Genomic DNA, 26,176 nt, shown 5'->3' with positions numbered 1-26,176 from the left:
GAACACTGCCTGGAAGCTAAGCAGGGTCGGCAGTGGCCAGTATTCGGATGGGAGACCCCCAAGGAGGCCTAGAGTTGCTACGCAGGGGTAGGCAACAGCAACTCACCTCTGAATGTCTCTTGCCTTGAAAACCCTACGAGTTTGCCATAAGTCAGCTGCAATTTGTCGGGGGGGGGGGGAGCTGTAGTCGTTTGTAAGTGTATTATTCTGGGTACTTTGTGTGATTTAAATTTAGATTTGTCAGCTACCTTGAGCCTCAAAGAAAAAGCAAGGTATAAATGTCTTAACAAATAGATAACTCTTATGAGAATTAAAAAGGGTGCACTCAGGAATGTCATTGGGTAAGGCAAAAGCTGGCCTGCAAGCCTGGTGTACCCCATTGTGTGATAGAGGGCAGGCACCCATGCCTTCTAAACTTTGCCCAAAATTGCAACCCATTTACAATCAGCTTTGTGTGTGTAATCAGATTCCTGGACTAGAGGGGACTTGCACAAGATGGGACCCACCCAGTCAAACACAGTCCCCCCCAGTAGGGTTGCCAAGTCCAATTCAAGAAATATCTGGGGACTTTGGGGGTGGAGCCAGGAGACTTTGGGGGTGGAGCCAGGAGACATTAGGGGTGGAGCCGAGATCAAGGCTGTGACAAGCATAATTGAACTCCAAAGGGAGTTCCGGCCATCACATTTAAAGGGACGGCGCACCTTTTCAATCCCTTCCTTCCATAGGAAATCATGAAGGATAGGGGCACCTTCTTTTGGGGCTCATAGAATTGGACCCCCTGGTCCAATCTTTTTGAAACTTGGGGGGTATTTTGGGGAGAGGCACTAGATGCTATTCTGAAAATTTGGTGCCTCTACCTCAAAAAACAGGGCCCCCCCCAGGGCCCCAGATACCTGCAGATCAATTCTTCATTATTTTCAATGGGAATAAATCTCCCTAGGGAATAAAAGAGTTCCCAGCAGACATTTCCCTCCCCTCCCCCCGCTTTCTGATGACCCTGAAGCGGGGGGAGGGCCTCCAAACCGGGGGATCCCCTGCCTCTACCTGGGGATTGGCATCCCTACCCCCCAGCCTCGTGGGTCAGCCTACCGCTGTCTCAATAAATATTCTGTTTTTTGCAGGCTCTCTATGTCAGGTTGGTTGTATAGCAAGAGTACAGTAACAAACTTATTGCATATGACTATCGGCCTTCACAACCCAAAACACATTTACAAGCAAGCAACCGCCCAAGTTGAACATTTCTAAAATTTATCGCATCCTATTTATTTCCCATCCTTTCTGTGAGCGGACTCAGGATGACTAACAATCCAAAAGTGGTATCTAAAAACAAGTACAATTAAAAACTTAAAAAACATTTTTTAAAAATCGTGGTGCTATACATCAAAATAGTACAAGCAAAATTTCTAAAAAGCCCTTTCGGTTTTTCACAATAACTGTCAGTAATCCTTAGAGGCGATGTTACAAACACTGGTAGACAATAGTCAGACCCAGGCAAGACAGCTGGTAGACAGTGGTCAGATCCAGATACATTGGCATTCCTCTCCTGTCTTTAGATGTTGCATGCAAGCTTGAATAATTCGGATTTACAGGACCTATGGAATTGGGAATGGTCCCGGAGGGCCCTAGGAGCCTCCGGGAGGGTGTCATCTTTAAAATTTCTCAGTCCAGCTCAACATTGCAATTCCATTTTGTTGTTTACTTTCTTAGAAACCACATTTGCTCTGATTTTTGTGACAGCCAGAGAGAAAAGTGCCGTTTTATGGGAAACAGAAGAATCCATACCTGACAACATAAAAACTAAGTTTTGGAGAGCCGGTTTGGTGTAGTGGTTAAGTGTGCGGACTCTTATCTGGGAGAACCGGCTTTGATTCCCCACTCCTCCACTTGCACCTGCTAGCATGGCCTTGGGTCAGCCATAGCTCTGGCAGAGGTTGTCCTTGAAAGAGCAGCTGCTGTGAGAGCCCTCTCCAGCCCCACCCACCTCACAGGGTGTCTGTTGTGGGGGAGGAAGGTAAAGGAGATTGTGAGCCGCTCTGAAACTCTTCGGAGTGGAGGGTGGGATATAAATCCAATATCTTCATCTTTTTCTAAGTTATTAAGGTCAGACAAGGAATGTAAAGTGATTAAAATCTTAGCCAGAAGTTTGTTCCTAGGCTCCAGTTATAGGGGGGAAACCAAGATATAATGGGGGAGGTCTTCCACTGAAAGCAGTCTGACAGGAAATGGCTCATGCAGGGCTTTATATATATATATATATATATATATATATATATATATATATATATATATATATATATATATATATATATATATATATATATATATATATATAACGGTCTCCTTTGCATATTAGGCCACACACCCCTGATGTAGCCAATCCTCCAAGAGCTTACAGGGCTCTTAGAACAGGGCCTACTGTAATCTCCAGGAGGATTGGCTACATCAGGGGTGTGTGGCCTAATATGCAAAGGAGTTTCTGCTACAAAAAAAATCTCTGTGTACATGCATGGGTTACTCTGAGCCTGGATGAGCACGTGTTTTGTTAGTCTCCGCTAGAGGCTGTTGCTGTTTTCAAAGAGCTGGAAGAAACATTGATAACTGACTTATAGACATTATGGTTAAGCTTACTGTGTTTCCCACCAATTAATCGTTGTCCTTTTCTTTTTCTTTCCCAAAGGATGAAAGAATGATGTGATGGAGAGAACTATGGGCCATTGGTCAGGTCCTTTGGCCCCCGTGTCTGGCCTTGCCTTCTTGCTTGCTCACCTTTTCGCCAATGTTTGCCATGGCCTTCAAGGGACAGCACCGCTCAGTTTCCACTTCACACATTCCATGTACAACGCAACAGTGTATGAAAACTCTGCTGCGAGGACCTATCTTAACAGCCAAAGCCGGATGGGAATCACTATGGCAGACCTTTCCTGGGATATCAAATACAGGATAGTGTCCGGTGATGAGGAGGGATTTTTCAAAGCAGATGAAGTCGTGATAGCAGATTTCTGTTTTCTTAGGATAAGAACTAAAGGTGGGAATTCCGCTATATTGAACAGAGAGATTCAGGACAACTATTTATTGCTCATAAAGGGCTCTGTCCGGGGAGAGGACTTGGAAGCCTGGACAAAAGTGAACGTACAGGTTTTAGACATGAACGATTTGCGGCCGTTGTTTTCACCGACTACCTATTCAGTCACGATAGCAGAAAGCACTCCTTTAAGGACTAGCATCGCACAAGTCACAGCAACGGATGCTGACATTGGTTCCAATGGCGAATTCTATTACTACTTCAAAAATAAAGTTGACCTTTTCTCCGTCCATCCAACTAGTGGGGTTATCTCTTTAAGTGGACGGCTAAACTACGATGAGAAGAACCGGTATGACCTTGAGGTTCTGGCTGTAGATCGTGGAATGAAACTGTATGGTAACAACGGTGTAAGCAGCACTGCCAAACTTTATATCCACATTGAACGTATCAATGAACATGCCCCGACTCTCAGTGTGGTAACCCACGTCCCCTTCTCGTTGGATAAGGAGCCTACTTATGCCATTGTTAACGCTGATGATCTCGATGAAGGTGCCAATGGTGAGATTGAATCTGTTACTATTGTTGCTGGAGATCCCTTGGAATACTTCGTTTTGACTAAGGAGGGTAGATGGATGAACGAGTACAAAATCAAAGAGCGGAAGCCCATTGATTGGGACAGTTTCCCCTATGGTTGCAATCTCACCCTCCAAGCTAAGGACAAGGGGTCCCCTCAGAAGTTTTCAGCCGTCAAACTGGTCCATATTGCCAGTCCCAAAAGAGAAAGCAACCCCCCAAAGTTTGAGAAGGAGACATACGATGTGGCCATCAGTGAATTCTCCCCTCCGGGAGTAGCTGTTGCTGTAGTCAAGCTAACCCCAGAACCCCAAGGGGATGAATATAAATTATCACCTAGCGAGGATGCTGAGTATTTTAAGATTAATCCCAGGACAGGTCTAATTACCACTGCACAGCCTTTAAAAATTGTTGACAAGGAATTTTACGATTTCGAAGTAATAAGTAAAGAAGGGGACTTAAAAGCACACGTCACTGTTAGAATAGAGGATGCCAACGATCACATTCCAGAGTTCACACAGCCTTCATACAGCTCCTTTGTCAATGAAAGTGTCCCTGTGGGGACTAGCATTTTGTCAGTTTCTGCATTTGATAAGGACAGAGGAGAAAATGGCTATATCACGTATAGCATTGGTAGTTTAAATTCACTTCCTTTTTCCATCAACCAATTTACTGGAATTATTAGCACGTCCGAGGAATTGGATTTTGAGTCTTCCCCAGAGAGCTACAGGTTTATTGTTAGGGCTTCCGACTGGGGTTCCCCTTACCGCCACGAGAGCGAGGTAAATGTCACCATATACATAGGTAATGTGAATGATAACAAGCCCTTGTTTGAAAAGGTGGCTTGTCAGGGGGTCATTTCATCTGATTTCCCTGTTGGTGGCCACATCACTGCTGTTTCTGCTATAGACATAGACGAACTAGAGCTTGTGAAGTACAAAATCATCTCCGGTAACGAACTAGGGTTTTTCTACCTGAATCCAGATTCGGGGGTTCTGCAGCTTAAAAAGTCCTTGGTTAATGCTGGCGTCAAGAACAATAATTTTGGACTTAAGATTACGGCGACTGACGGGGAGAATTTTGCAGATACCATGTTTGTGAACATCTCGGTAGTTCATGGGAAAGTATCTTCCAAGACCTTCAGTTGCCGAGAGACTAGGGTTGCCCAGAGGCTGGCAGAGAAGCTTCTCAAAAAGGCAAAAGCCAACGTGAAACTAAACTCAGAAGATGGCTTCTTGGATTTTTATTCCATGAACAGGCAGGCCCCCCACTTCGATAAATCATTTCCTACTGATATATCAGTCAGAGAGGACCTTCCTGTTGGTGGTACCATATTTAGAATCAAGGCCTATGATGCCGATTCTGGCTTTAATGGAAAGGTAGTCTATACTATATCAGACGGCAACACAGATAGCTGCTTTGATCTTGAAATGGAGACAGGTCTGCTGAAGGTCCTTATGCCCATGGACCGTGAGAAGACAGAGCTGTATCTCCTTAATATAACCATCTATGATTTAGGCAGCCCTCAGAAAGCCATGTGGAGATTACTTACTGTAACTATCGAGGATGCTAATGATAACAGGCCTGTATTTTTACAGGAAAGTTACTCTGTTAGTCTTTTGGAAAGCACAAGTATTGGTACTGAGATTATCCAAGTAGAGGCCAGGGACAAAGATCTGGGACCAAACGGTGAGGTCACTTACTCCATATTGACCAATACACAACAGTTTGTTATCAATACCTCTACGGGAGTCATATATGTAGGTGACCATTTAGACAGGGAATCAAAGGCAAATTATACATTAAAGATAGAGGCAAGGGACAGGGCAGACAGTGGGCACCAGCAATTTTCTGTTATTCCTCTAAGGGTGTTTTTGGATGATGTCAATGATTGCTCTCCAGCTTTCATACCACCCAGCTACAGTGTGAAGGTCCTGGAGGATCTGCCCATTGGTACTGTCATCGCTTGGCTTGAAACTCAAGACCCGGATCTCGGTCTGGGGGGACAAGTACGCTATTCCCTGGTGAACGATTACAACGGGCGGTTCGAGATAGACAAGGCCAGTGGAGCTATCCGGCTGAGCAAAGAACTGGACTACGAGAAGCAACAGTTCTACAACCTGACGGTCCGCGCAAAGGATAAGGGGCGCCCCGTTTCTTTGTCTTCCGTTTCCTTTGTGGAAGTGGAAGTTGTGGATGTGAACGAAAATCTCTACACCCCTTATTTTTCTGACTTTGCAGTCATTGGATCTGTAAAAGAAAATTCGCGCATTGGAACTAGTGTTTTGCAAGTGAACGCTCAGGACGAAGACGTGGGCAGGGACGGGGAGATCCAGTATTCCATCCGGGATGGCAGTGGACTGGGAAGGTTTAACATAGACGAAGAAACTGGTAAGTTGTTCTTTGTTTCCATTGCGATAGGCCATTTTAAAAGGCATAAAATGCCTCACAGCCATCCATCTAGGCCTCGATCCAAATATAATTGCACGCAGCATTGACCTTACCTTGACCTAGTGGCTGGAGATTTGCCTTTTACGCACGCATGACCAAAGCTGGATTACGCCATTAAAATTTAGGCATTGGATATATATGAGTTTCTGGTTTCCTTGAGCAACCTTTGTGCCGATGAAATTAGGAATGAATACATACATATACATTAATGGTTTCTATCCCAGCCTTGGTGGCAAAATGCCTTTCCTTTAACAACTTGCTCTGCCCTCATTGAAAGGCAATGGCAGCCTGTCTGCGACTCCATTAGGAGCAGTGTATTATGCAGCGATAACCGTAAATTATTCAGGTCACCGCAGTAGACGGTCAGTGCACTCTTCACCCCATTGAAAACGGGAAGCCAAATAAAGCAAAATTATGACTGCAAAATCAGAGCGTCGGATGTGTGGAAGGTACATTATTTTGGCTTGTGTGCATTGTGCTTCGTGCTTTGTTTGGTGCTTTTTTTGAAACGTAGGAATTTGGCAGCCTCTGAACAAATGTCAATTGCGGTAGAAACGAGCTTAATGTAGAGATCGGTTAGATGTTTGAGCTTTGGGCTTGTATCAGGGTTTTTTTTCAAAACGCAAAAGGCGTTTAAAAGTATTCGTTTTCCAAAGATGATTAAAAGTTTCAGAGATTTCAGTCGCCCCCTCACTGCCATTATGGAACATTATCAAAATGGGTGAAGGGGGGGGGGGATCCAGGCATCTGATAAAATGGCAGTTCAACAAGCTGGTTGTTTAAGTATCTAATAGCTGCTGGCATTAATAGGGCAGCTGTGACATTCGATTAAGTGAGGAAATTAGAAGGCATTACTTGGCGTTTTTTGAGAAATTTCATTAAGAGCTGCCTTCGCGTTAAGGTCTGCCCCGAGACGAAGCAGGAGACAAGGGCGATTGTCTCTTCCATCTTTCCCTACAGCCAGGGAAGCAAATGCATATAAAAGTTTACAACGTGAAGCTTGGAGGACTGGAAATCACTGATAAATGTGGTGTTTTCTTGGAGCCCAAGGAAAGATTGAGATGGGACTTTCATCATACCTTTGTGCATATTGTGCTCGTCATGAGGCGAGAGGATTTGGGAATGCACCTCTCACAGCTCATGTCCCCCCCATCAAGTCTGGTTCCAGGTTTTGGGGGGCCCTGGACAGAGAGTTCCCAGGGGTCCCCTTCCCGCTCATGCACCCGCACGTCTCACTTCCTGCTTGGACATCCTTCCCTGCCCTGCTCGTAAGCTGCCCATGCTCAAAGCTAGCTGCAATGCCCACGTTTCTTTCCCTGATGGCAGTGGGCCATGCGTGCACTTGAATGTTTTGCCAGGGATCCTTGAGGTTTTTTGCCATCTTCTGGGCATGGAGCAGGGGTCACTTAAATGTGTGTGTGTTGGGGGGGGGAGGTATTTGTGAATTTCCTGCATTGTGCAAGGGGTTGGACTAGATGACCCTGGAGATCCCTTCTAGCACTATGATTCTATGAATGCATGGGTAGCAAAGCATTCACAAGTGAGCAGGCAAAGGAATGGCACATTGTGGGGCTTGTTCACAGTAGGCCCTGTTGGAAGCCCTGGACCCTGGTAGCTGCCCACCTGAGGGGATGCTGATGCTGGCCCTGCCGCTGACATTAATTCCAGCCCCCATGCCAGGTTGTTTTGAGCCAGGGGTGGCCAGACTTGCTTAACATAAGAGCCACATAGAATACCCGTCATATGTTTGAGAGCTGCAAGAGGAAGGAAGGAAGGAAGGAAGGAAGGAAGGAAGGAAGGAAGGAAGGAAGGAAGGAAGGAAGGAAGGAAGGAAGGAAGGAAGGAAGGAAGGAAGGAAGGAAGATAATAGAGGAAGGAGAGGTGGAAAAGAAAGCAACTTTAACTTTAAATGCATTCTCCAAGCCGCTGGCTGACTTAGCTTGGAGAAGTGATTTAAAGAGACAAATGCCTTCTCCAAGCCAGCTGATGGGGTGGTGGGGGCTTTGAGAACCACACAAAATATGTGTGAAAGAGCCACATGTGGCTCTTGAGCCACAGTTTGGCCACCCCTGTTTTAAGCTCTTAATGGGTCCGCTGTCTGCACTGCAGAGTTCTTGGTGTAATTAATTAGAACAGGGGGAAGCACCTTCCTTCCGTCTCTAACGGAAGGGTTTCTTTTATCTTCAAAGTGCATAGAGCCCTTAACAACGCTTTTCTGGGCTGATGAGGAGGGGATTAAAGTAGGGGGATGTACATTAACCCAATCTCCCCTTTCGGGGATATTATAAGCCACTTGAGGAAGCCGGTTTGCCCATTTCCCCATCTCCTTCCATCTTCCTTTGTTTCCTCTTTCATTGGTGCTCAGCTGACCTCTTCATTCTGCGGCTTCAAGAGGACAATAAACTTTTCTATTTTTGGCTGGTTCTCCTTCAGGTTTTTTTTTTTTAAAAAGATTAAAATAATAAATTTCTGAATATCTATGGTGTTCCCCCAATAATGGAAAATTGTTATTTTGCGTATGGCCCTGTTTGGCTACTGTAGGCACAGGGAACCATCTCCAGGCACAATGTAAAGCAAAATTCACATTCTGTTCAGCCCCTTCAGGAGCCCTGTGGTGCAGAGTGCTAAGCTGCAGTTCAAGCTCTGCTCGTGACCTGAGTTCGATCCCAGAGGAAGCTGGTTTCAGGTAGCCGACTCAAGGTTGACTCAGCCTTCCATCCTTCCGAGGTCGGTAAAATGAGTACCCAGCTTGCTGGGGAAGGCAATGGCAAGGAAAGGAAAGGTCCCCTGGGCAAGCACCAGTTGTTTCTGACTCTGGGGTGATGTTGATTTCACAATGTTTTCACGGCAGACTTTTTACGGGGTGGTTTGCCATTGCCTTCCCCACAATGGTAAACCACCCCATAAAAAGTCTGCCGTGAAAATGTCCTGATGTAATGTCACCCCATGGGTCGGTGCTTGCACGGGGGGGGGGGGACAACCTTTTTAGCTTTCAGCCTAAACTAGAGGGTTTGTTTGGGGCAGACGAGATCCTTGTCGCTGCATAGTTGTGCAAAATTCTCCTCCGTAGAAGCTAATGATATATTTTTAAATAACTCCCAATATTGCCACGCAGTCAGCTATGAAATCTAAAGAGCCCTGTATATTCAGCACTGAGGAGAATTTTAATGATTCATGGAGCAGCTGTGCTTTTCCCCAGATAATTACCCCACCGAAAGGACTCCAGTTTAGTTGGATAAGTTCTGCGGTGCACCCGGCATAACGGTTAATCTGGCCCCAAGAATAGGGTTGTTGGTTTTGGGTTTTTTTTACATAGCTGTGGTTTGTGAGGTTTGCTGTGGTCAAAGTAGATAATGAGTTTCTTTCTACAAAGGCCTGTCATTTTTCAATTTGGTCTTAAAGCCCAAGATGAAGAAAAGTCTCTGTTTGGGCTAATTCATGCTGTTTAATCAGATGTCAGTATTCCAAGTTGATGGTAAAAGCCAGACAGCAGTGTATATACACTCTGGGGGACTGGTTTATAAGGGGAAAAATACTCAGCAAAAACATTTAACTCTCTTGGAGCTGCAACTGAGACACTTGAATTGTGCAAAGTCAGTGTAGCTAAACAGCGACAAGGTCCGAAGATTTAGGTGCCAGCCAATGTTCCCTCTACACTTCACAGTCTTGTGAGGAAAAATTCTACTTTGTGAGCTACTGGCATTAAAGTTGTGAGCGACTGCATAAATTAGTGTGCTCTGGGGTCATCCTTCCTGAGCTAAGGCCAAAATGTGTAAGCTGGAGGCTAAAAATCTGTGAGCTAGCTCACGCTCACTCAGCTTGGAGGGAACACTGGTGCCAACCTCTTTTAGAGTGTCTGAAGATTCCCCCTCACCCCCAGGTGCTGCGTAGCTTGGGAACCAGGCACAGCAGTGGAGAGAATTAAGGCCAACATCAGCCAAACTTGGTATTACAAGAGACATGGGCTTCCGCCGTTCTGTGTCTTTTCATTCTCTTTCCCTTCGTACATATAAACAAGCAGTGTGTAATACGACATCATTGCTTAGAGTGTGTGTCCACCCAAAGCAGTGGAAGAGGGAAAAAAAATGCATGGCTATCCAGTTGTGCGTCTGGTGTTTCCTTTTTGCGCAGCTCTTACTTGGAAGCCCTGCCATGTTGTTGGAACTTCTGTATTGTGGAAAAGAGGTGTTAGGATTTGATGAGGGTGTGGTGGTGGTGGAGAAATCACGCATAACATCTGAGAGACACATCCAGATGGTCTGAAGCAAAAGAACAAAGTTAGAGTCCGGTAGCTCCTTTAAGGCCGACAAAGATTTATTCAAGGTGTGAGCTTGTATGCGCACTTTCTCAGATGTCATTGGGTGCTCCCTTAAAGTTTGACCATGATGTTAGGGGGAAACTTTTCTTGATGACGCTTCCTGTTGTGCTTTTTCTCCCAAAACTGGACCCAAAGCATCTTGCAATACTGGCGGGCAGGGCTTTTTTTTTTTTTATAGCAGGCACTCCTTTGCATATTAGGCCACACACCCCTGATGTAGCCAATCCTCCCGGAGCTTACAGTAGGCCCTGTACTAAGAGCCCTGGAAGCGCTTAAAGGATTGGCTACATCAGGGTTGTGTTGTCAGGTCTATGACTATCTTCAATAATAACAGTTCTCCAGGGCTCTCCAGCAGCCCTGGCCTCACTCAATGCACAGCAGCCAAGAAGGTCAAAGTGCCTGCTCCGGCTGCAACGCCACTGAGGATGTTCTCCGCAGCTGAGAACGAAACGTCTGGAAGAAAAACTTTCTCCAGTAGAACACGGCACTTGAGCCTGAAAGATTCTGCAAACCCTAATGAGTTCTCCATTTCATCAGGATTTGCGTTTATTGTAAGACAGGATAGTACCACTGGCAAGGCCACTGGCGAAATTAAGGCAGTTAAAACGGAGGTGAATATATATAGAAACAGTTAGCTGTTACATGCACGCCTAGTTTTCTGCTGTGAGAGAAGACATTCTCATACCAACATAGTCGTTAGCAAAACACTCCAACAGATGATGATCTTGATGGTTAGATGGTGTTAGAGTGCCCAGATACTTTCGTTTTCTCAGCCAGCATAGCAGGTGTTTTATAACAGAACAGTAAGACAGTGATACAATAAAATGGCAAGGGATTGGAAAAGTCAAAACAGTTAGACCAGAGGTGTCGAACTCATTTGTCATGAGGGCCGGATCTGACTTAAATTAGACATTGTCCAGCCAAGGCATGTCACGCTGGGCTGTGTGTGTACCTATTAGGTAGATATATAAATTTTATAAAAGGCACAGACAAACACAAAGATTTAAAACATGCTTAAAACATTAGCACTAAACATTAGCGCCTTAAAAGATTAAAGGTGCTTTCTTTGTATCTGGACAAAGAAAGCTCTGTCTCTTTCCTTCCTTCTACAGGGGGCCAAGAGGGGGAGGAGCCTCAGCCAATAGAAGAAAGAGAGGCTTGGCTCAGTAGCTCTGCTGTACGATTGAGAGAGCCTGACAAAGCAAGCTCTCCCTCTCCAAGGGAGGACCCTTGGCCAATGGAGAAAATAGAGACTTTGCTCTGTAGCTCCTGTGCGATTGAGCAAGCCTTGCAAAGCAAGCTGTGATGCGGAAGGAAACAAGAGAGAGGGAGAAGGAAGTACATGACAGCCAGTTGCTTGGGGGCCTGATTTGGCCCCCGGGCTGCATGCTTGACACCCCTGAGTTAGACAGTGATACAAAAAAAATGACACGTGCGGCCTAATATGCAAAGGAGTTCGTGCTACAAAAAAAGCCTGACTGGTGGTAGAAAGTGCTATCAAATTGCACCGGATTTAAAGTGACTCTGTGGGGTTTTTGGAGCGAGAGAGGAACAGAGGTGGTTTGCCATTGCCTGCTTCTGCATAGCAACCCTGCACAGCAACACCAGCTTCCTTGGTGGTCTCCCATCCAAGTACGAATCATGCCTGACCCTGCTTAGCTTCCGAGATCTGACAAGGTCTAACTAGGGTCATCCAGGTCAGGGCACAAGTAATATTAATACAGCCTGGGGAGGGGGCCGTGGCTCAATAGTAGAGCATCTGCTTCTGATGCAGAATATCCCACTGACATCTCCAGTTAAAAGGATCACAGAGCTGCTGTCAGAGTAGACAGTACTGATCTGGATGGAACTGTGGTCTGATTCAGTATTACGCAGGTGCATATGTATGAGTATGTGAGCCATGGGTGAAAAACCCCTTTGACTCACAAAATTCTCACATCCAGGCTTTGAACCTACAAGGGAAACAAACTCAGCTTCGGTCTTAAACAGAATCATAGAGTAAGGGACCTCCAGGGTCATCTAGTCCAACCCCCTGCACAATGCAGGGACTTCACAAATGCTTCCCTCCCCCCCCCCCACACACACATCTCCAGTGACCCCTGTGCTAGGCACAGAAGATGGCAACAACCTTCAGGATCCCTTTCCAAACTGGGCTGGAGAAAAATAGCTAACTGAACCCAAAGTGTCAGTCAGCATTTCCCTGGGTGTGTAAAAAAGGGCCATGGGATCTTAGTGCTGATGCAACCCTTCCCACTCTCCTTCTCATGATCTGCCTAAGTTCACAAACTCAGCATTGCTGTCAGATGGCCATCTAGAAGGAGAGCCCACCACCTCCCGGGGAAACCTATTCCACTGAGGAACCTCTCTCTCTGGAAGTTCTTCCTAATGTTTAGTCAAGAACTCTTTTGATTTAATTTCAACCTTTTGGTTCTGGTCCAACCTTCTGGGGCAACAGAAAGCAAATCATCTCACCATCCCCCCCTCCCCTGTTACCCCAAAATCAATTGATTTTGTTTGGTTAGTACTAATGCACTCTCATATGAAGATACCTATATAAAACAATCCAAGCACTAATAATAGCTAGAAACACACTTTTTGAAGAGCACTTGCTTTTTGCTTGCATGGGCCACACATCTGGCCCACACATGGCTAGCTCTTATTTATATTAGGATGTTTCAGAAGGCCACTCTCTGAAAATCTGGAGAACTGGCAGTGCTCTGCCGGCAGAACTATAGAAGGAGATTCCTTGGTGGTGGAATCTGCTGCCAAGTTGCAGCCGACTTAGGCGACCCAGTAGGTTTTTCAAGGTAAGAACATAAAGAGAAGCCATGTTGGATCAGGCCAATGGCCCATCCAGTCCAACACTCTGTCTCACACAGTGGCCAAAAACCAGGCACCACCAGGAGGTCCACCAAGTGGGGCCAGGACACTTGAAGCCCTCCCACTACCCTCCCCCCCCCCAAGCACCAAGAATACAGAGTATAACTTGTCCCAGACAGAGAGTTCCATCTATACCTTGTAGCCACTGATGGACCTCTGTGCCATATGTTTATCCAATCCCCTCCTGAGGCAGTCTATGCTTGTAGCTGCCACCACCTCCAGTGGCAGTGAGATAAAAGGTGAACAAAGGTTGTTTGCCTTTGCCTGCCTCTGTGCAGCAAACTTGTTTTTCCTTGGTGGTTTCCTGCCCAGATAACTAGGAATGACCCTGGTTAGCTTCTGAGATCTGACAATATTGGGCTAGCCTGAGCCATCCTGGTTAGGATAAGGAGCTTCCTTAGTATAGAGCAGAGTTGGCCAAACTATGGCTTGGGAGCTGCATCTGGCTCTTTCACAAATATTGTATAGCTCTTGAAGCTGCCACTACCCCATCAACCAGCTTGGAGAAGGCACTTAACGTTAAAGTTGCTTTCTTTTCACCTCTCCCTCCCTCCCCTTCCTTTCTTCCTTCCTCCCTCCCTCCAACAGCTGGCATTCATGTTTTCTCTCAAACATGTGATGTTTATTCTATGCGGCTCTTACGTTAAGCAAGTTTGGCCACCCCTGGCATAGGGCATTAGCAAAGAGCCCAGGAACCTTGCCTGTGGGGGCTGGTCCATTCAGGGATGGGGTAGGTCTTTGGCCCAGACTTGTCCGATGAAACAACTTTGGCCTTTCAACCATCCATTTATGAGAAAAACATTAAAAGGTCACTTCAGGATAACATCGGCGGGAGAGCTAAACATTTTCCCTGCCCCTGGTAATTCATGACATTGAGAATTGATCCTGCTTTTTTGTGTCTAAATCACCTTTACTTATTATCTATTTTGTCAAAATAAATTGCTGTAATCTCAGGAAATAGCTGTTACGCGTAGGCTGATAGATAAATGAGGGGAAAGTCAGTGGCTTAGGGTTTTTCAAGAGACAGGAAAAGCAAAATCTGTTAAATCGTTATACAGAGACCCTACACAGGGCAGAAAAGTGGGATATAAAGTTTGTAAAATAAAATCCTCTTAGGACAAAGGGACAAGCTACTCGTGACATTTTTCTTTTTCTATTTTTTTGCTTTCCACATTGTCACCCAGCTGGAGTCCAGTAGCACCTTTAAGAACAACGAAGTTTTCTTCAAAATGTAAAGTTTTATTCAAAATAGCATCAAGTTGGATGGCAGAATAGATCAGTACTATTTTGCTTGCTTAATCGCTGCCCACCAGCTATATGTAGCTCTGCTCTCTGTATCCCATTTCATTGTTTGATGAAGTGTGCATGCACACGAAAGCATACATTCTGAATAAAACTTCATTGATCTTAAAGGTGATACTGGACTCCAACTTTGTTCTGTTGTTTCAGACCAACACAGCTGCCCACTTGGATCAATCTGTGATGTCCCCTTTGAGCTAGCAGTGTCAAACATGTGGCCCGGGGGCCGAATCAGACCTCCAGAGTGCTCCTGTTAGGCCCCCAGACAACTGGCTCTTGTCTGCTTCCTTCTGTCTCTCTCTTGCTTCCTTCTGCATCTTAACTTGCTTTGCAAGGCTTGCTCAATCGCACAGGAGCAAAACCTCAATTTTCTCCATTGGTTGAGGCTCCTCCCCTTCCTGGTCCCCTGGGGAGGGAGGGAAAGAGGCAGAGCTTCCTTTGCTCAGTTCCCTGGATCCCACAGGAGAAATACAAAGAAAGCAACTTTAAGACCAGCAAGTGCTAGTGTTTTAAACATGTTTTGTTATAAGGATTTTTTTTTAAAAAAAATCTTTATTGTGTTTATCTGTGTCCTTTAAAAAGTTTATATCTTTGCTATCTAATCTTAAATAGGTACATCATTACATGCATGGCTCAGCCTAACCCGGCCCGACAAGGTCTTATTTATTTCAGATCCGTTTAACACCCCTGCCCTAAACTGTGTAGTCTTGTGAGCAAAAATTCTACTTTGTGAGTTACTGGCATTAAAGTTGTGAGCTACTGCATAAGTTAGTTTGCTCCTGCGGCCATTTTTCCTGAACTGAGACAAAAATGTGTGAGCCAAAGGGGGAAAAAAAAAAGTGAGCTAGCTTACACTAACTCAGCTTAGAGGAAACACTGTCTGTGACAGTGTTTTTCTCGCCTTCTAATGTTGGGCAGCTCTTGCTGCATCAACTCCTCCTCTGCTGAGGGACCCTTTCACGTTGCAGACATTTCTAGGGCATGTGCCGGTTTCGGTAAGGCTTTGGCCAGGCGCATTGTGATTTGCTGGAGAGCGCACACATCCAGTCCTTCTTCCCAGCTGGTCATTTCATGCCAAGTACAGCAGCAGCAGAACTGTCTTTCACGGAAGCCTGGCTACTGTTACGGATCTTCCCACTGAGGAATTCCAGATTCACTTCTGAGGAATCTTGAAATCGACGAGGGAACTCAGTTTGTAAACTATCGGTCGAAAGTGTGCAAAGGCCATTGCGGGGACTCGGCGTCTGCAGCGTTTCTCCACTGTGACTACAGAGGAGCCTGCTCTGTTCTGCATAATGGTGCAAAAAATGATCAGATAATTTCTCTTAAGACAGGGACTGCTTAAACACCGTTGAATAGCTGTCCAGCTGTAAAGTCACAGGCTCAAATGAACTATTAAACTGAGAAAAAATCTATTTATTTTATGTGTGGCTCCTTCATCACGGCTTAGGAACTGACCTTGTCTATTGGATTTGTTTATTGGCATCCTGGAAACTTGTGGAAGGAAGCAAAATTGTGAAGGCAATCTCTCCCCCTTCAAACAAATAGCAAAACAAGATCGATATTTTTGTAACCTGTATTTTCACAGGAAGAGAGCTGCAATAATTGGCCCAGAGAACATCATTAGATACAGCATCTCAAACTCTGGCTCTGTGTGATCAGGGACAGGGCCTGAGGAAGCCAGAGAGTCTGTATCGAGACGTCATGTTTTTCTCCTCAGAGTCTCATGGGCAGGGCTATTTGCTGTAGCAGGAACTCCTTTGCATATTAGGCCACACACCCCTGATGTAGCCAGTCCTCCTGGAGCTTACAGTAGGCCCTGTACTAAGAGCCCTGTAAGCTCTTGGAGGATTGGCTACATTGGGGTGTGTGGCCTAACATGAGATTAGGTAGCAGAGATATTAACTTTTTAAAGGACACAGACAAACATGACCAAATTTTTTTTATTTTTTAAAAACCCTTAAAATAAAACATGCTTAAAACATTAATGCTTGCTGGTCTTAAAGGTGCTTTCTTTGTATTTCTCCCATGGGATCCAGGGAACTGAGCAAATGAAGCTCTGGCTCGTTCCCTCCCTCCCCAGGGGACTAGGAGGGGAAGGAGCCTCAACCAATTGAGAAAATTGAGGTTTTGCTCTGTAGCTCCTGTGCGATTGAGCAAGCCTTGCAAAGCAAGCTGAGATGCAGAAGGAAGCAAGAGAGAGTGAGAAGGAAGCAGACAAGAGCTAGTTGCTTGGGGATCTGATAAGAGTCATCCAGAGTCCTGATTCGGCCCATGGGCCACGTGCTTGACACCCCAGGTCTAGGGTGTCATGAGCCAGCCATCTGACTGTGCTGGATGAGGCTGCGGCTCAACAGCAGAAAACTTGCTTTGCATGGAAAAGGTCCCAAGTTCACCCCCTAGCATCTCCAGTTAAGCCAGGTAGTAGGTGATGTGAAAGACCTCTATCCTGAGCTTCAGAAGGGGATGTATTGTGTGGGAAAGTGGAGGGCAAAGTCGGAATTGAATACCCCCTCATTAGCTGCTGCTTCTCCATTCCAAATCATTGGGGATTTGCTTTCTAAGACACAGGGCTTTTATTGTAGCAGGAACTCCTTTGCATATTAGGCCACACCTCCTGATGTCGCCAATCCTCCAAGAGCTTACAGTAGGTCCTGTAAGCTCTTGGAGGATTGGCTACATCAGGGGTATGTGGCCTAATATGCAAAGGAGTTCCTGCTACAAACCGCCCCCTGCATATAGGCTAAGACACGGGAAAACATGAAACGTCTGAGCATTGCAGTCTTTTGTACATAAGTTGCTTCATGCCAAATGAAGAAAATAGATGCTTTGCTGTGTAGTTCCTGTGCTATTGAGCAAGCTTGCCAAAGCAAGCTGTGATGCAGAAGGAAGCAAGAGAGGGAGAAGGAAACAGATGATAGTGAGTTGCTTGCGGGCCTGATAGAAGCCCTCTAGGGGCCTGTTCTGGCCCACGGGCCACATGTTTGACACCACTGGGACAACCCATGTTCAAATCCTCACTCTGCCACGTAAGCTCAATGGGTGACCCTGAGCAAGCTCTGTCTCTCAACCTAACAGATCTAATAGGGTTGTGTGGATAAAATTGATATGGGAGAACAATGTTGTAAGCCCCTTTGGATTCTGGCTTTGGGAGAAAGTGGTACAAGTATCTAAATAAAATAAATAAAACGGAGATACAGCTAGTTTTACAGGTGCTTTCCACATGATTCTGTTAAATTCATCTGTAAGATATATGCATTTCACAATAACCACTTCTAATTTTTTTTTTAAGTACGCCTAAATGCTTCACGGGTGAGACACCTCTCAGTCTTGTGGATGTCATTGAAAGAGAGCAGACTTTAGTTGTGCTTTATTTGTCTTGTGGAGATCATTCTCCGAAGTGACATTTTCGGACACCTTTCACACATGAGCCCCCTCAGCTGTCAACATTTCTACCGGGTTTATTTTTGTCACTCCAGGAGAAGCTAGTTTGTTTATTTTTGCAGGATAAGCATATGGTACAGGGAGGGGGCTTGAATGTGTTGTGAACAAATGTGTTGTGAACAAAGTAGGAGGAGGTTTCAGAGAACTTCAGTGCGAGGAGTGGACAGAGTTAGGCTGTAATACTGGAAATCCAAATTTCAAATCTTCCCTTGGCTGTGCAGCATGCTGAGTCATTCTGGAAAGACATAAGAATGGGTCCAAACGATAATTAAAATTGGAGCCAACCATAATGAGGAGTTGGATGGATGGGAAAAGCAGCCTGTAGAGGAGGAGGATGGATGGTACTGTAGCTGCATCCTCTTGATAACCCCAGAGCACTGAATGTGTAGAATCTTAGAGTTGGAAAGGACCTCCAGGGTCATCTAGTCCAACCCCTTGCTCAGTGCAGGAAACTCACAAACACCTCCCCCTAAATTCACAGGATCTTCATTGCTGTCAGATGGCCACCCAGCCTCTGTTTAAAAGCCTCCAAGGAAGGAGAGCCCATCACCTCCTGAGGAAGCCTGTTCCACTGAGGCAGTGGTCCCCAACCTTTTTGGCACCAGAGACCAGTTTTGTGGAAGACAATTTTTCCACGGACCAGGCAGGGCAGGGTGTGTGTGTGTGATGGTTTCAGGAGGATACAATTGTGCACTTTATTTTGGTGCGGTGGTTAAATGTGCGGACTCTTATCTGGGAGAACTGGGTTTGATTCCCCACTCCTCCACTTGCAGCTGCTGGAATGGCCTTGGGTTAGCCATAGCTGTCGCAGAGCTGTCCTTGAAAGAGCAGCTTTTGAAGAGAGCTCTCTCAGCCCCACCTACCTTACAGGGTGTCTGTTGTGGGGGAGGAAGATAAAGGAGATTGTGAGCCACTCATATATTTGGAGTGGAGGGCAGAATATAAATCCAAATGTATTATTATTATTACTACATTGTGATATATAATGATATAATTATATATCACAACTCACGGCCTGGTTGTTAACAGACCACAGACCGGGACCGGTCCATGGCCTGGGGGTTGGGGACCCCTGCACTGAGGAACCGCTCTAACGGTCAGGAAGTTCTCCCTAATGTTTAGCCGGAAACTCTTTTGATTTAATTTCAACCCATTGGTTCTGGTCCTACCCATTGGTTCTGGTCCTAGAGACAGACCAATTTCTCAGTAGGGCTTGTTCCAGTCTTGGAGCTCTTCTTCCCCCAGTGCTTCTGTCCAATTTCACACATGCTACCGTGGGGCTGCGACTTGCCCTGCCTCTTTCCCGTGGCAAGCAGAAACCAGTTTTCAGAGGATCTTGTTTGCTACGGGAAAGAGACAGGGCAAATTGGCAGCTTACGCAAAATCGAACAGAAGCGCCGTGGGGACAAGGGCTGCGAGACTGGAACAAGCCCTAGTGATAAATCGGTCCCATAATGATGATTAAACCATGGCAAGTGAAGGGCTTCTAAACAGGGAATACTAGTTGCCCAACTCTGCCTGGTGGCTCTTTCTGTCTCTGTGCTCAAAATATTAATTGTGTAGTAGTGAATGAGTGGGCTGGCGGCCAGATTCACACAGGAGCTCCTCAGCAAGGCTGCATGTGATGGGAAGCCTCCAGGCGATGGGGCATATGCACTAGTGATTCTCTAACACTTTGGTGCTGTCACCTGTAGACGGCCTCCCAGCCCTAACTCTCTCTCATTGCCACCTGCTGCACAGGTGTGCCACTTCAATTCCTTGAGTCCAGAATGAAGCCAGGCGCTGCTGGAAGAAGTATGAGCCAGCAAGCAGATGGACGACACTGAGAAAGAAATGGAAGGGAACTGTGCTTAAGTGACTGTAGCAGCTGTCGGATCCACAAGCTACTGCTGTCACCTGGAGGCTTTTTGGGAGGTTCAGGCTTATTTGATATAAGAGAAGAATTCTAAGCCTGGTTGGGCCAATAGTTTAAATGTCATTACTTTGAAAAATGCCAGAACTGTGAGGCAGATTGTACAGTAAAGATATATAACGAGATTGTACAGTAACGATAAAGTTGAGCCAGTTTGGTGTAGTAGTTAAGTGTGTGGACTCTTATCTGGGAGAACCGGGTTTGATTCCCCACTCCTCCATTTACAGCTGCTAGAATGGCCTTGGGTCAGCCATAGCTCTCGTAGAGCAGGGGTGGGGAACCTTTTTTCTGCCAAGGGCCATATGGATATTTATAACATCATTCGTGGACCATAAAAAATTATCAACTTAAAAAACAGTGCTCCGCCGAGGAAGAATGATTCAGGCCAGCAAAATTAATGCAAATAATTGTTTTTCTACTTGAAGTCATGTGGGGAGAGCCTAATCTGGCACACACACACACAGACAAACGGCCCGCCACCCTAGGCAAATGCATAGGTTCAGGGCTTTTTTGTAGAAAAAGCCCAGCAGGAACTCAATAGCATATTAGACCACATCCCCTAATATTAGCATATTAGGTCACACACTTATTAGAATATTAGGCCACACCATCTGGGATAATCAAGTGCGAACTGAACTGTGACAGTAACTTTTCCAGGCCCCACAGCCGTTCTGGCTGGCCAGCCAGGCCCCAGGGAGGCTGCCACACAGTACACCCGGGCCCGTGATCCCTGCCTGGCCCTGGGGAGGCTGCTGCACAGTGCGGCTGGGCTCCACGATCCTCGCTGGCCAGCCAGGCCCCAGGGAGGCTGCCACATGGCTCGGTTCGGCCCAGCAATCCCTGAGGGCCACAACAAGCGATCTCGAGGGCCACATTCGGCCCTCAGGACGGAGGTTCCCCACCCCTGTCTTAGAGGTTGTCCTTGAAAGAGCAGCTGCTGTGAGAGCCCTCTCAGCCCCACCCTCCTCACAAGGTGTCTGTTGTGGGGGGAGAAGATAAAGGAGATTGTAAGCCGCTCTGAGTCTCTGATTCAGAGAGAAGGGCGGGGTATAAATCTGCAATTCTTCTTCTTCTATTGTGTGGAAGTACAGTTCCAGTCAAGACAATGAAGTGAACTCTCTTATTATTGGAAGTTCTGACACCTTCTTGAGGACCATAGAAAGTGTACAGTTTCTTGATATTTTAAGACCTGGTCTGAAAAGGATATTCAGACAGTAAATAGCTTGGGCTGAAATTGATCTCCTTAAATTGCATGGCAGATTTCAGTCAGCATTGTTAGGATTTAGGGGACGATCTAAGTTTTTTTTTTTTTATTATACAGCATTTAAATTGTTAACCTACCCTCTGGCTGTGCGGCATTATTTTCTCCTTCTTTAAGTGATAAAGGGTTGGAAATTCCATTAAGCGAAGATGGGATTTTAAATGATTACAAATTGGAAGGATGGATCTCCTTTGACTCTGCGTAGCAATTCAGTAACACAATCCTAAATTCTCTAATTTTCGCCTCCGGAGTGATTGAAATACCCTGACAAATGGGTTTTGCGTGAATCCAAATAGAATTGGGGAAGAGGATGGAAAGGAAATACTTGAGCGGTGAGTGGAAATTAACTTGTGCTGAGAATCTGGAACACCAAGAAATGCCAATGGGGCGGCGGCGGGGGTGGAGGGGGATATTTCCTGCTGCTGTTATATTGCAAGACAAAATGGAATAAATACATTGCTAGAGATAGCTTGCTTCTCGTTTTGGTCCTCCCAAATACTTTTTTCAGGTACTGGGCATATTTGAGTTGAAGGAAACTTTCATTTATCATTACCGTTTGGAGAGAGTTTGATAAATATGCATGTTTTGCTGCTGCCGGGATAGTGTTTCATTTAAAGGAAAATGAAATAAAAAATGAGAGAGAGAGAGAGAGAGAGAGAGAGAGAGACCCTGCAAGCCTACGATTGGTATTTTTAGCTTGCTCAATTTTTATGAAAGGGTGCCTTATCTATGGGCTAGATCGATTGGAAGAGTTGCCTGTGCCATTCAAGTTTATATTAAAATCTTGGCCAGTGTGATGCGAGCTATAAATGGAAGCTCCTGGATTTTGGTGTTGAACAGTTTTTAATTACCCCAGGATACAGCCTTCCCTAGATAGCCAGAAGCCACAGAACTGTACATTGCTCCAGTTTGCTCCACCAAATAAAATAAATCATTTGCAACTATTAAACAAAAACACACCACATAGAGAACCTATTTGGTGTAGTAGTGAAGAGTGCAGACTTTAATCTGGGAGAACTGGGTTTGATTCCCCACTCCTCCACATGCACATAGTTTTCCTTCGGGCCAGTTCTGCACTCAGGCAAACTAGGCAATTGCGTAGAGCGCCAGCCTTCTGGGGGCACCAAATTGGGCACCCCTGTGTTACTTGGTGACTTTATCAGTGTATTTGCGGGGGGGGGGGAGCTGTGTGCCAGAAGTTAGCCTTGCCTAGGGTGCCCGACAGTCTAGAACTGACCCTGTTTGCACTAGACCTTTAATCCTGGTTCAGCCCTGTCCCTAAACTGACATTCTACACTTGACTCATGGAATCATAGAAACCAACTCTATGAGTTTATGATTCTGTGATTCTAGTGTAGAAAATCAGTTTGGGCTGAACCAGGTTAAAAGGTCTAGTGCGGAATTGGCCTGTGTGTATTTCTGCTTCCTTTCTGTCTTCTGACCTGTGAATCCACCAAGTCATACTATAGCTTGGATCTGACCAGGTACAGGTGAAAAGGCCAGAAAAACTGCATGTGATACTATGGCTAGCAACTAGAACGGGCAGCAATTGATACGTGAGAAGAAGAGACATACAAGTCTTGCGGAGTGTGTCCCAAGTTTAAGGGCTTTTTGAACAGGCCAACAGAATTCTGTTCTGTAACAAAATGAAATTAAAAGACGTTTGCTCCTTGGGAGGACAGCTATGGTGAACCTGCGCTGTATAATAAAAAGTAGAGACACCACCCTGCCATGGTTTGTTCTAAATCATTACTCCACATGTGCTACCCGCTGTGTTGTGTATTTGATCATCTGTGGGTGTGGCCTACGGTATGTTGGCAGCACTACTCGAGCCCTTAGAGTACGTGTTCTGGAACACAGGAGCAGACTTAGGACCCATGTGATTGAAGCTCCTATGGTCAGGCATTTTATGCAAAAGAATCATGACTGTGAAGATTTTTGTTTTTTCACCTTATACAAATATGAACAAACAGATAGAAATGAAGACGTGCACAAGATCCTGCTGCAAAAAGAGGCATACTGGATACACCAGTTGAATTGCATTTCTCCATAAGGAATGAATATGACCAATGATTTGACATGCTTTTTATGAATGGTCTTCTTTATAATATTATGAGTGCTGTGCATAATTTGCCTGTGTGATAACATAATTTTGTATAAATTATGGGATTTGACATTCTTTGTATGGAATACTTTGTATGTTGTATCTGTTGTGATATAGTTTGTGGTGTTTGTGTCTTTTATCATGCTGCATTAGAAATATGTTACTTTACCTTTAAGAGGTTTGTGTAAAGGCGGCTGTAAATGAGATGTTTGCCTTTTTAAACATGTTAGTTGCACCATTAGGGTGCACAAGAAGCCACATACTGAGCTGCAGCCGCTGCTGGTGACACTCCGCGTCCCTTTTTTTTGAAAATTGTGTAAAAAATCTATATAATTGAATCAATATGTAAGTATGATGTATTTTTCCACTGGAAGAGGGTTGGTGGTGTCTAAATGTCCTTCTGATATTTTTGTATAATATTTTCTTTTGTTAGTGGTCCCAGGTCTGATGAAGACTGGAAAGAAACAAGTACTTAATCGATTGGCTTGTCACCACACTACTTTGGGACTTGAATATACATGTTTTGGACATTTGGACTGATTTCTACATACTTCTTAGTAAATTGGTCACTAGCATGCATTTTTTGTTGCATAATCCATTATAGTGACCTCTCTCGGATTGTATTCAGTCCCCACGTGGAGGCAGGGGATCCCCCTGTTTGGAGGCTCTCCCCCTGCTTCAGTGTCATCAGAAAGCGGGGGGGGGGGGAGGGAAATGTCTGCTGGGCGATCCATTATTCCCTATGAAGATGGATTCCCATAGGATATAATGGAGAATTGATCCGTGGGTATCTGGGGCTCTGGGAAGACTGTTTTTTGAGGTAGAGGCACCAAATCTTCAGCATAGCATCCAGTGCCTCTCCCTTAAATACCATCCAGGTTTTAAAAGAATTGGACCAGGGCGGATAGGGGCACCTTCTATTGGAGTTCATAGGATTGGACTCTATCCTTCATTATTTCTAGTGGAGAGAAGGCATTTAAAAGGTGTGGTCCCTTTGGAGTTCAATGATGCTTGTCACAACCTTGCTCCTGGCTCCATCCCCAAAGTCTCCTGGCTCCACCCCCAAAGGCCCCAGATATTTCTTGAATTGGATTTGGCAATTCTAATCCCGGCAGAAGCTGGGTTCAGGTACTAGACTCAAAGTTGACTCAACAAGTCAGTAAAACGAGTACTCGGCTTGCTGAGGGTAAAGCATAGATGACTGGGGAAGGCAATGGCAAACCACAACGGAACAAGAAAGCCTACCAAGAAAACGCCGTGATGTGATGTCACTGCATGGGTCAGTAACGACTCGGTGCTTGCACAGGGGACTACCTTTACCTTTTTAGAAAGGGACTTCTTTTGCTAGCAGCTAAGATTGTGATAGCTTGCTGCTAGGGGTGGGGAATTGGTTCCTATGGTTCGGAACTGATTCCTTAATGTTTGGGACCTACTTGTGTCTGATAAAATAGTGACTCAGCTATTAATAGCTGATAATCCGTTGTATAAATCTGATTTTGAGACTTGGTTTCTCTTTTTTCAATATGTTGCCTCTCATAATACAATAGATTGTAAATTGCCCAGGAAGTATCTCAATGTTATTTTCTATTGATTTGCATTTTCTAGTCTGAATTTGTAAATTATTATTTAACTCTATGCATTATTTGTTTGTAATTCTGTAAGTCTTGCTCCATTTTGCTTGTTTTGTTTCTTTGTATTGTTTTGAAATTTTGAATAAATATTTTAAATGGTATAGATGACTGGGGAAGGCAATGGCAATCCAACCCATAAGAGCATAAGAGAAGCCATGTTGGATCAGGCCAATGGCCCATCCAGTCCAACACTCTGTGTCACACAGTGGCAAAAAATTTTATATATACACACACACTGTAGCTAATAGCCACTGATGGACCTCTGCTCCATATTTTTATCTAAACCCCTCTTGAAGGTGGCTATGCTTATGGCCGCCACCACCTCCTGTGGCAGTGAATTCCACATGTTAATCACCCTTTGGGTGAAGAAGTACTTCCCTTTATCCGTTTTAACCTGGCTGCTCAGCAATTTCATCGAATGCCCACGAGTTCTTGTATTGTGAGAAAGGGAGAAAAGGACTTCTTTCTCTACTTTCTCCATCCCATGCATTATCTTGTAAACCTCTATCATGTCACCCCGCAGTCGACGTTTCTCCAAGCTAAAGAGTCCCAAGCGTTTCAACCTTTCTTCATAGGGAAAGTGCCCCAGCCCTTTAATCATTCTAGTTGCCCTTTTCTGGACTTTCTCCAATGCTATAATATCCTTTTTGAGGTGCGGCGACCAGAACTGCACACAGTACTCCAACAAAAAAGTATGCCAAGAAAATGTCGTGATGTGACATCACACCATTGATCAGTAATGACTTGGTGCCTGCACAGTGGTGCTTACACACCTTTACCTTTAATATTATTTTTTAACAACAACAAGAATAACAGATCCACAAGATTTCCCCACTTGTTGTTTCCTTGAACGAACTGATAAAAGGAAGTCCTTCTTCACCCAAAGGGTGATTAGCACATGAAATTCACTGCCATAGGAGGTGATAGCGGCTGCAAGCATAGACAGCTTCAAGAGGGGACTGGATCAACATATAGAGCAGGGATCCATCAGTGGCTATTAGCCACAGTGTATTGTTGGAACTCTCTGTCTGGGGCAGTGATGCTCTGTCTTCTTGGTGCTTGGGAGGGGGGCACAGTGGGAGGGTTTCTAGTGTCCTGGCCCCACTGATGGATCTCCTGATGGCACCTGGTTTCTTTTGTGTGACACAGTGTTGGACTGGATGGGCCATTGGCCTGATCCAACATGGCTTCTCTTATGTTCTTATGTTTCCCCACCTTTGACACCATTTAATGCAGGGGTGTCAAACATGCAGTTTCGGGGCTGAATCGGGCCCCCGAGCA

The 26,176-nt window shown here is 45.3% G+C and overlaps 1 protein-coding gene across 6 annotated transcripts in view; it reads left to right on the top strand.

Moving 5' to 3' along the window:
* Positions 1-2,679: 2,679 nt before the first annotated feature.
* FAT3 (FAT atypical cadherin 3) overlaps positions 2,680-26,176 on the top strand; it is a 546,218-nt gene continuing 522,721 nt past the window's right edge. For all 6 annotated transcript variants that reach the window (XM_060234952.1, XM_060234950.1, XM_060234951.1 and 3 more), the window contains exon 1: positions 2,680-5,986. In XM_060234952.1, coding sequence (XP_060090935.1) covers positions 2,695-5,986 — 3,292 coding nt within the window. In that variant the 5' untranslated portion in view covers positions 2,680-2,694. The remainder of the gene's footprint in view (positions 5,987-26,176) is intronic.

The sequence above is a fragment of the Heteronotia binoei genome, chromosome 3 (genome assembly GCF_032191835.1).
Source record: "Heteronotia binoei isolate CCM8104 ecotype False Entrance Well chromosome 3, APGP_CSIRO_Hbin_v1, whole genome shotgun sequence".
Taxonomy (NCBI): domain Eukaryota; kingdom Metazoa; phylum Chordata; class Lepidosauria; order Squamata; family Gekkonidae; genus Heteronotia; species Heteronotia binoei.
Note: the sequence above shows the minus strand (reverse complement) of the source record. Positions and strands in the feature narration are given on the sequence as shown.